This window comes from Parasteatoda tepidariorum, chromosome 6, assembly GCF_982258835.1.
Source record: "Parasteatoda tepidariorum strain Cologne lab strain chromosome 6, Ptep-v5.0, whole genome shotgun sequence".
Classification (NCBI taxonomy): domain Eukaryota; kingdom Metazoa; phylum Arthropoda; class Arachnida; order Araneae; family Theridiidae; genus Parasteatoda; species Parasteatoda tepidariorum.
In genome coordinates, this window is record NC_141760.1 from 49,163,780 (window position 1) to 49,175,452 (window position 11,673).

The 11,673-nt window shown below is 26.7% G+C and overlaps 1 protein-coding gene across 1 annotated transcript in view; it reads left to right on the forward strand.

Annotated features, from left to right (window-relative positions):
* LOC122268330 (choline/ethanolamine transporter flvcr2b) overlaps window positions 1-8,595 on the forward strand; it is a 31,073-nt gene extending 22,478 nt beyond the window's left edge. Inside the window, exons 8-11 of the mRNA XM_087165821.1 lie at window positions 1,159-1,269; window positions 2,219-2,324; window positions 4,375-4,486; window positions 8,289-8,595. Coding sequence (XP_087021947.1) covers window positions 1,159-1,269; window positions 2,219-2,324; window positions 4,375-4,486; window positions 8,289-8,365 — 406 coding nt within the window. The 3' untranslated portion in view covers window positions 8,366-8,595. The remainder of the gene's footprint in view (window positions 1-1,158; window positions 1,270-2,218; window positions 2,325-4,374; window positions 4,487-8,288) is intronic.
* The last annotated feature ends 3,078 nt before the right edge of the window (window positions 8,596-11,673 follow it).

Consider the following 11,673-nt stretch of genomic DNA (forward strand, 5'->3'; position numbering starts at 1 on the left):
TATTACGCACAGTTAAAACTTCTAGGAGAAATGGTGACATAACAACTTATTAATTGTTATTTTTTTACCATATTCAACCAAAACCGTCAAATAACCATAAATAATGGTATTCAAATTGTTAATTGTAAGAAAAATCGTTTATTGACTGTTTCACCTAATATGTTTAAACAAAAATTTTTTTTTCTGCCCTAATTAGGCTCATTCTTATGATGCCACTTAGTTCCTTGCAGCTGAGTACATACAACAGACGTAAAAGCTAATCCATCAATCTCATGACCGGTTGAATGTGGGTTCGAATCCCAGAATTGACAACACTATATTTCTTCTCACGAAGAGCTTCCATTGTCTTGCTCTCCCCAATTGGTGACTCTAGATTAATAGAATATGAAGCTTTGATTCATTCTTAAATGACAGCATAAATATCTACTTAAAACAAAAAGTTTAGTATTTCCTATCATTCATGATAGACGGCACCACCAAATAAATTAATAAAACCCTTTTCCTCGGATCCCTTGATGAAATACAGCTTAACCATAACCCAATTCCAATGTCCGTTACCTAACAGAAGGCCCAATCTGACCTAACTCCAATGATCCAGCTGAATTTCATTTTTATGGTTTTGAGGCCATGATAGTTGTAGATGGTTACAGAACTGTATAGTTTTTTATTAACTGTTTTTTAATCATACCAGTCTTAAATGGTTTCAAACTCGTTAAGGTAACGAAATGTTCCTAACCGTGAACTTTATGGTTGATGGGGGGGGGGGAAGTTGCTTTACTTAAAGTAAATTAGAATTTTTCAGACAAAGAAAAAATATTGAAATTATTTTTGAATAATATGAATTTTTAAGGTTCTTTGTTCTAAAATTAATAATTCGAAATTAATAATTAAAAATATAACTTTGAATTATTACTTTTAGGATCCTAACCATTTGTAACTTTGTGAATAACATTGTTCATTATTACAGAGAGTGACTTACGAATGTTTTAAATTCTTTATTTTAAAACAAATGAAAAAAAAAGTTGCCTTTGGAGCGTCAAAGAAACTAGATTAGAGGTCGCGATGATAATCTGTATACCTGTATTTAACTTATAAAATGAAAACTGAATGCATATTAATAATTACTAAAGAATTAATATTGTTTTTCGCATCATTTAGGGAAACAGCTGTTGCTCTGTGTATGGCAAGTTTGGTATTTCATATTCTGTTCAGTACGACTCTCTACCTCAAAACATTATGGGTCCAATACATTCTGGCAGCTGGTTTCGGGTAACTATGGCTTTCATTCTTATCCACATAGTTTCTTGTATCATTTCATGTAAATAAGGTGTTCTGTAATGACTGCTTTTATTATATATTTTTAGAATCATTGTAAAAGTAAAGTTAAAATTGACTACATATGAGTGCACAAAAAATATATACATGTGTAAAAAAACAGGAAAACATGATTACAAACTGGCCAATCAATACTGAGAGCAGCCACAGCAGTAACGGAATTATAACTATAAAAAACGAATTCATTTTGTTAAATAGAAAGTAAAAAACGTCCATTTTTATTCAAGGTTTTGTTTATTCTAATAATTAGTCTTGTTATTGATTGGTTCGTCATTTGTTTTATTTAAAAATTAATTTACAAATTCAAATTAAATTTTTTCTTTGTAGTTGGAAAAGTAGGAAAACGGTTGAATATCTTGTGAACCACACACTGGATAAAAATATATAATAGTTTAATTCGACCAGGGGATCGTACGGCAGGGGAAAGAGTATAATGTCATTATAATATAAGTTTCTCAAAATTTCAAACACGTATATTTTTTTATCTAACTCATATTTATTAAATGAAATAAATAATCACAAGAAATCACATTGGTGAGATATTACTTGATTAGAATACTTTTTATTTACATTTGTATATTAAAGCCAATAAAGTTTTTTTAACCAAATAATGTATTTAAGTTATCTCTATTTTAGATGTTGATATTCAATTTCATGTTGTGATTGTAGTGCCAAAACAGGGAACCAAAACTAGTGCAATATGAAATATGTTCTCATTAGTTTTTACAGATAATTTTTAAGCGATAAAAAAGACAAAGAAATTTTTTAGTTTGGTTCGGAATGTTTCAGATTTGTTACTGTGGGTAAATTTTGCAGAAATGTTTCGTTAGCTTTATAGAATAATTTATAAAATAATTCATGCTTTAATTCTTTTCCTTACTAGGTTTTGTGTAGCTGGATTTTTACCAGTAGGATTAGAATATGCTGTAGAAATAACATTTCCAGCATCTGAAATGATTTCTTCAAATTTACAGTATTTATCTTGTCAAGTAAGTTATCTGTAATTGCCCATATAACCATTACCACTTAAAACCTTTTTTGGAACCAAATCTTGCATGTAAAACGTATTGAAATTGTAGTATTAGAATGAATTTTTTTTTGATATTTTTAATTAAATAAAATCCTTTAGAAAGAAAATTTTTTCAAAAATAATTTAAGAAAAGAAAAATTAAAAAAAAAAAATTCCAAAAAATTCTTTAAAAAAGTTTGGGAAAAATAATGTACTAATTGTTCTCATATACTGTGTTAATTGATAATTACGTTATATTTTGAGCATACTTAAAATGCACAATTCTTTTCCGGTAGCAAATTAAAGGGTTAGCCTCTATAAAATGTTCTTTGTTGATTAATTATAATTTTACTGAAAACAATGTTAATGAACACATGCCAATTATGTAAATTATTTTAACAGAATAATTCTAATGATGTACTCGATTTAAATCAATAATCAAAAACATTGTTAAAATAACAATAGGAATTTCAATTCATAGTATTTTTTCATCCCCTATATAAATCAGAATTTATATGTATCTGATAGTAAAAGTATCCAGTTTTTTGTAGCTGATCCCCAGTTATATATGTATCAGTTTGTAACTGAGGCTTAAAAAATAGTACTTGCCCGTCTCTATCCTAAAGTATTCAAGCATCACACTATTGTACATTAATGGCAACTTTTTGTCACAGTATTACGTTCGCATAAAAATATCAGGTAGTCATTATGAAGTGGCTGCTCAGTGAACAAGTGCCTTGCAATATTTTCGTTTATTTTCCTAGCAGTTTATCTAAGTTTTTTAAAATTTATTTCATTAATTGTTTTAAGGAAATGTTTGCTCAAAATAATGCGTTACTAAGTTTCTTATAATTTGTTTTTCTTTTCTCATAAAAACTTGTTGAATGTGCAGCACTTCGAGTTTTTCTTCACCAGAAGAATATCGTATAAGTATTTGAACCTTCACGGAGAAAAAATTCTAGTGAAATTACCGTACTAATACTAATAACATTTCTGGTAAAAAACAAAATAATTCTGGCATTCATAACAAAAAAAATAGGTATTTAAAACATTCAATTGGCAATTTCTCTGTTCATGTAACAACGGTTAACCGGACATTTTGGTTTTCAATATTATAGATCTTATTATTACACACTGAGTAAAAAATACAAAACTGAAAAGTAAATTTAACCGACTTTATGCCACGCTCTAAAGTATCACAATAAAATTATCGAATTTTTCTACATTTGCCGAATTTAATCACATATTACAAAACCATATTTTATTTTTAATTTTACTAAAATTTTCACCAAAGCACTTTATTAAAAATTACTGAGCTTATGGGTGCTCCCATAGAGCCTGAAACTTTCACCATATTCTGGTAGTTTTGACCATGCTTTTTTCTCACTGTGAAACTTATTATTTATTTATGAATCATATTATAGTTGCAATTAAAAAATTTTTAAGCCAATAAAATTGTAATGTTTTAAAATTAATTTTAATTTTAAAGCCGTAACTTTAAATCTTTTCCCAAAGAAAAACAATTTTTTCTTGAAGTTTTTTTTTTACTGATCAATAATAAGAACAATATTTTTGCATTATTAATCACAATGTTATAGTAAAAATGGTTAAATTGATTCACATCATGCAATGTTAGTAATACATTTTGAACACATTTTAAGAAATATAAAAAATATTAAGGAATACGAATACTTGAAACTTCAATAACCTCCAACTTTATGAAATGTTTGGGTTTTTAAAAAAAATATGAAAATAACAAACTTTGAAAACGTCTGATTTTTAGAAATATGTTATGTTCTTAGGAGATATGAAGATGTCAATAAATTTTGGAATAAATATAGACATCTAATTGTTAGAAATTTGAATAAGTTAATTAACTTTGAAAACAACTGTTTTTATGAAGCATGTCGTAATTTTCAAATGCGTGTTATTATGTAAGCGAAAAAAACGTACAATTTAATGCAAAATATGCTATGAAATTTTTTTATAAACTATGTAAGCAAATGGTTTAAGTAAATGTTTTTTTTCAGGGATTTTCGTTGCTTATTGTGCAGACAGTCACAATATTATTAAATAGCTATGGTCCCATCCCATCAAATATTGTACTTGCTTGTCTTCTTCTACTTTGTTCTGTTATAACATGTAAGTATTATTTTACATGTTATATTTTACATATGTTATATTTTATGCATGTTATATGTTATATTTCATACTATTTTACATGTATACCTTTTCTTTCATGTATACCTTTTTTTCTTGTATATCTTTTATATTGGACATTGTTAATTTTATTTATTAATTCAGTTTCAGATTGCTTTATGTATAAGATACTTTTGTAGAAATGGTTAGTTATATCAAATTGATGAAAAAGTTTTTTTCCAGCAAAAAGAAACTCAACTTGCATTTATTTGAATTACGTGAAATTAAAAGTCGGATTTTTTATGTTAAAAATATTTGCTTTATAATATATTGTACCATTTTAATTATTTATTTAACATTTATTAATTTTTAATATGAACTGCTTTTAATATTTATTATTTTTAAATTTTAATTATTTTTAATTTTAATTTTCTTACTATTAGTTTTTAATAAACTAAATATATTTAGATCTTATTCAGACTGCATACAAATATCTAAATCGCTCGGAAAAAATCTTCTGAAATCCAATAGCAAGGACATCATATGATCAGTTTACTAAGCAAAGGCAATTCCAAAGTAAATATTAAAACATGCAATAGGCATTCGTAATTTGTAACATATTGTCTTCTATTATTGAAAGCATTGAATAAAAATAGTCCTAAGTAGCGATTAAAAAATAAATTAAGAATTTATTTTCTCATAATGAATATATTGCTTTTTTAATTTGCTATTTAAAAAAATAAATGTGGAGTCATGCAACTGCATATAAAAGTATGACACAGTTAACCTAATCTGCTAAAATTTATAAAAAATCATTTGAGTAGTAAATAGAATAAATATTCCAGCTATCCACATCAGTGCCATATTAATATTAGCTTCCTCTTAATTTCAGTCAACGTTTTTAAATTTTCAGTTGTCATTGCAAGTATTAATTTCAAGTTCATCGGCATATTAGATTAGAAGATATATAAGTTTCCGTTGATTTTTCTAAGAGTTTAAAGTGTGAGAAAAAAAAAGAAAATCAAATTTAAAACACGCAAGTTTTTAAAAAAGGATAACTTATAAGCTATTCGACGGATTTCGTTCAAATTTTGTAATTGATTGATTAAAATTGCATATTTTAAAATCATGCAAAAATTTATTTAATTTATTAAACTTTTGTATCATTGTAGTATAATAAAAATTCGAATTTTTTTTTTGAATTTTATTAAATAAAAAAATAAATAATTATTGAAAATTATTTTTTACAAAAGATTATCTTTAAATAACGAAATTTTTAAATATGCGCAAAAATTTTTCAATTCGCTCAAAATTACTAGAGATATTGCGAATTACTTAATAAAATAAAACTAACAGAAATAAAATTAATGAAATTTCGACTACTCTGCTGCCATACTATTGGGACCATATTTTCCAGATTGCAATTAATCCCCATAATTGAGAGTCAGTGCTTTCTGAATAAATATTCTAGTTTACTCTCTAATAAGTAGAGGGAGGCACAATATCGTAGACGTCATAGCACTCGAAACTATTTCAAACGTTTTATATTTAATTCTTCAGTCCCATTTTAAAATTTAATGACTATTTTATTTTTCTATTTTTTTCCCGATTATATCACTCAGGGTTCACAGTCAAAGCCCAATTATCTTAATTAATTCCTACTGCAGTGCTTTAGAACATAGTAATTCCTTTCTAATCCAATTCCAATAGTCACCCAATCCTATTTCCAATAATTATATGTATTTACCATCTATCAACCATACTATGTAACTCTCTAACTGTTTATAACTGCCATAAACCAAAAACCAGCTTTATCAATAACTCTTGTAATATATTGTAATATACTCACCTCACTATAGTAAGGCAATATTGTGGCAATATTGTAATGATACAATATTGTAATGCTATACTATTGTAATATACTCGCCTCAATCATGCCTAATTGCTAACTGCGACTTAGCATTAACTGTGACCTAATGTTTTATAATCAAGTAACAACATATCAATTAATTATTACGCTAACTGTATCAAAGTATCAATGTACAATGCTCAATTAATGTATCACCATCTCAATAGTGCAATGTACGATATCCCTAATCAAGATTGTTAGCTAAGCACTGCACTGATGAAAATCCATAGGTTAACCCCTCCATTTTAACGTTTGCCCTCTGGCCACAGTCTGTTATATCCTCGCCTTATGCCATCTAGGTCCAATCCAATTTCTATAACTTCCAATAGCTTATTGTTATTTCCAAGTGATGTTATCAAATTTAACTTGTAACCTAATTCATTGATTCTTAATTTCAATTTTCCGTATGCTAATCCAAGTGATGCTAATTCTCAATTTTAATTGCAATTTAATTCTATTTTATTAATTTCAATTTTTATTTTTAAAGTCATTGTTTTCCATCTACTAAGTTTCACTTTCCAACAAGCGTAGACAGACGAGCTTTAGTGCGTCTGTAACCCTACAGAGGATTGGGATTATGCAGGATTGGGCACTAGGTGCGCGGAACCGCACACGCTTCTTCTGGGTGACGGCTGTGTGGTTTCCGTCTCTGGGTCCTTCGGACCTCTGGATGTTCTAGGGTTATAGTTGTACGGACGCAGTGAAAAGCAGCAAACCTGCGGTGTCCAATCTCCTTATTTTCGATTTAGTATATATCTTATTATTATATAATTTATTAATCTCTCATAATCTAATTTATCAATCTTATTATTATGTAATTTATTAATCTTTTAAAATCTAATTTATCAATCTTATTATTATATAATTTATTTATCTTTTATAATCTAATTTATCAATCTTATTATTATATAATTTATTAATCTCTTATAATCTAATTTATCAATCTTATTATTATATAATTTATTAATCTCTTATAATCTAATTTATCAATCTTATAATAACATAATTTATTAATCTTTTATAATCTAATTTATCAATCTTATTATTACATAATTTATTAATCTTTTATAATCTGATTGATCAATCTTGTTATTATATATTATTATATAATTTATTAATCTTTTATAATATAATTTATCAATCCTATTATTATCTAATTTATTAATCTTTTATAATCTAATTTATCAATCCTATTATTACATAATTTATCAGTCCAGTTGTTAAATAATTTATCAAACTAATTAATATGCAACAATCTTTTTTAGTATGAATGATTGCTATTATTACTCACACGTATTCAATAATTATAATTTAAAAAGTACAACTATTGTGTCTCTTTTTTAGTTCAATTTACTTATATTTACATTTTGGATATCATTTGCGCTGTCTGAAGGATTTATTTTTAATTGTAAAACCTACCAACACTTTGAAACGCTAATTATGTAAAAAAAAATTCAAATGCTGCTAGAAGTTTTCTGTTTATTTTTAAAATGTCTAGATATTTAGCTATTCATAGTAATCATTCATAAAACCCCATGTTTAAAACTGAAAAGTTACGAACATCAAAATAATATTAAAATTTGCATTGAATGTCCCATTTTGTTCCTCTGATACATATGGCAAAATTTTGTGAAATAAACATGTCCGCTTGAAGGGTTTTGTTATGCTTATCACTGCGAAGTATGTGAATGTCTGCCTTAATAAATGTTCATTTATAAAGGCAGAAAAGCCAACCTTTCAACCTTTTAGAAAGACAATATAAACGCTTTGTCAAGGTAATAATTGTACCATAAAATATTTCTGATACATAAATAGGAATTTTGGTGGTAAAGTAATAAAGTTACTAATATTTATAGCTTATAGTTATTTAATTTCTTCTTCAAATTTATTTTGCAGGTTTTCTGACAAGAAATTACAAAAGAAGCACTGCATCAGCTCCTCCTCTTGAAAATAAACCAAAGATTGAAACTTAAAATTTAAATTAATATAGCAAATATATTTATGTTTATATACTGTTTTTTATGAGGATTTCTCTCAACTATGTCATTTCAATAATTCATTTGTCAAATATTTAGTCTTGCAATTGTTTAAGTACATTTTTATAGTTTTAATGATTATAGAGTTATTATACACTTTTCGTGTATAGATTTGTACCATGCGTCATTTTTTTTGCATCTAAGTAAAATTTAGATACTTTCATTGACTTAAAGGTTATTTCTTTTAATCGAACGTACAAAACATTCTTGAATCAGTGTTTTAAAACACAAATTAATTCTAATCATCGGCTTAAATGAAAAGAGATGATACTTTATCAGATTTTTTAAAATGTTGCTCTAATTTTTTCGTAATTTATATATTTTCTGAATGTCTGCATTGAAATGCAAACAGGAATTACACTATTTAAAATAAATATGCCATTTAATTTTGAATATTTACACTTAAAATTGAGTTAAAACGATATTTAAATAAAGTTTTTTGGTTATAGATTTAAAAAAAAAAACGCGAAAATTTAATATTTCAGACACAGCGCTGACTGGATTCGATCCTCAGTGGTGACTTGAAGTCCACCCAGCTCCATAGCATTGGGTTCTAGTTTGTCGTAGGAATTAAAGGCAGCTTTTGCTCAATTCTGACTACATTTACGCTATCATGTTGATGATCACAAAATTTTGTGGATCTAAGATTAATCATTCCCCTGCTCAAAACGGAATGATCCAAGAGTGCTTTTATAACTATTAGAATATTTGGACGTTATTCAGTAAAATGTTTCAAATGTAAATTTTAAAATTTTATGGAGTTTAAAAATAATACCAAATTCTTAATTAGGATATTATTAAATTTATTGCCATTTAAAGCACTCATTTGTATTATACAATAATCCTCAAAAATTTCCACTAATACTTCTCTTTTTTACTGGCATAAATTTTAAAAAAGTTCCAAAAATGGGAAAAAAAAGAGCCACGATTTATGGCGTTAAGCAAGTAAATTACAGGTTGCATATGCATATTCATGATGCATAAATAAAATGTATCATGAATGTTCATCCGATAACACATGTATGATGTGGTGGGAATTTAAAAGTTTCATGCAAACATTTTTAAAAATTAAAAAAAATAAACCATCATCAATAAATCACCATCAAAAACTTTGTTAAAATCTGTAAAGATCTGACTTATATTGAATAATTTGATGTATATTGAATAATAACGTGATAGAATTTTGAATATTGGCAATTTATACCCTCAAGCAATTTTCAAAATTTACACGATTTGGTTGTTAGATATTGTTGCCGGTTTAGATCAACATATGTTTATAAACAAATGCTTTGCGTTATGAACATTATAAAATCAAAGCGTATTTTGATATTAATTTAAATAATTTTAAAACACGTAATTATTTTTTAGCATCAACCAATCTATTACTCGAACGTTTAACATTTTCAATAATTAATCCAAATATAAATAACTAGCAAAAAAGACAAATATAAAAGCGTGATAGTTAATTATTTAGAGTAAAATATTTCTTTGTTTTTTACACAACCAAACAAACAGAATTTTTAAGAATGCTTATTAACAATAAAACCTATGTTTATTCTTCTGTGTTGTTTATCATATTATTTTTGTTAAATCTCAATTAAACAGACTTACATAAGAAATATGCTACTTTAAAAAAAATCCCATATCAGCATGTAGAAAATATATTTACACACTTTTGTACTTTTTTGTTTGTTAGAAAAGTTGGATATTGCATACATAATTTCTTTTCTTCAAAACGTGATAGAAATATTGGCACAGGTTGAATAAATTTATTGTGCTTGTTAGCTTCAGCTTCATTTGGGTGTCAAACTGAGCTATAATGTTGTGTAAGTTGATCACTTTTAAACTTAATTCTGCAACACTAAAGTTCAGCTTGAATGTAAACAATATTCAGCTTAATATTTTGCTACAATTGCAGCAAATTTTGCTCAATATGATAATTATTAATTAAGATATATAAGAACCATTCCATTGTATTTTTATGAGTTAATTTCCTTTTTTCTTATAAGACATTAGTTTTAGTTTCAAAAAATATTTACTGCACACTTTAAAGAAATTGTAAATAATAATTCTTTGCTGCAAAATTTCGAATTCTTGAATAAATAGTCAACTTAAAGATAACTGGGAATTTCTTCAAATTTCTCTAGCAGTTTTTTGAAAAATAAAATTTTAATTTATAGAATCAAAGCTAACCTAGTATATTTTCCAGAACATTTATATTTAAAAATATGTCTCTTTTTATTATTGCATTTTGCGGTGCTGTACTATGAACTTAGCTGAGTATTTATGTAGATTCTTTAAGTTATTATAGAGTAAGCTAACTGATTCATGGCGAACATTTTACTGAAATATTCAATTCAATAGGACGTACGGGCCGATGTGGTCATTTTTTCGCTACAGGTACACTTTCCAACAATTTCTAGCAAAATTTTTTCCCGACTGTTACATTTGCAAGGAAAATGAATATCATATATAAGGTCTCTGTTAGTAGCTGTTTACAGGCTGAACTACTTATGATGAGAAAGTGCAAGCGATATTTAATGACTGTAATTGCTTATGTTGTACATCTTTGCTCTTCTTTAGGCCTGTTTACACGGTCCAATTTCTTGAATCCGAGAAATTGGACGGATTTCTCTGTCCACGAAATTGGATGATTCGTTGACACTATCCAAGTTCTTGAATGTCGCTGATTCGTTGAAAGAAAAACTTGCGCATGCGCATTGTTCATATTCAACATTATATAAAATAATACTTACATAAGTTTAAAATTACTAAATAAATTCAAATAAAATCATAATAACACAAATAAACCTCAACAGATCAATTTATTTGGACTAAAATCTATGAAAACCCACAACAAACCGTGTCTTAACGATTAGTCCACTACGGGACAAAAGAAAACATAAAAGAGGCATTTTAATACGAAAAAAAAAACACACACACGTGTAATGCTTTTGTTTATTATCTACATATAATGCAAAAATGAACTGAACACTCTGAGTGACCTTTCATAAAATGTAACACTCATAAGAGTAAAGAAAGCAACGAATATTAAATTTGGAAGTATATATAATACCTATATAAGTCTGAAATAAAGAATTAATAGCATGATTGTCCTTTTTCCTATTGTACGTAATTGAAATAAAAACTCTGACAGGACGTAATTATATGCAGATGAGTTACATTTTCTATATTTATATCTTTGTGAACTGCATATATTTTACCCAGAATAGACGCGCCAGACA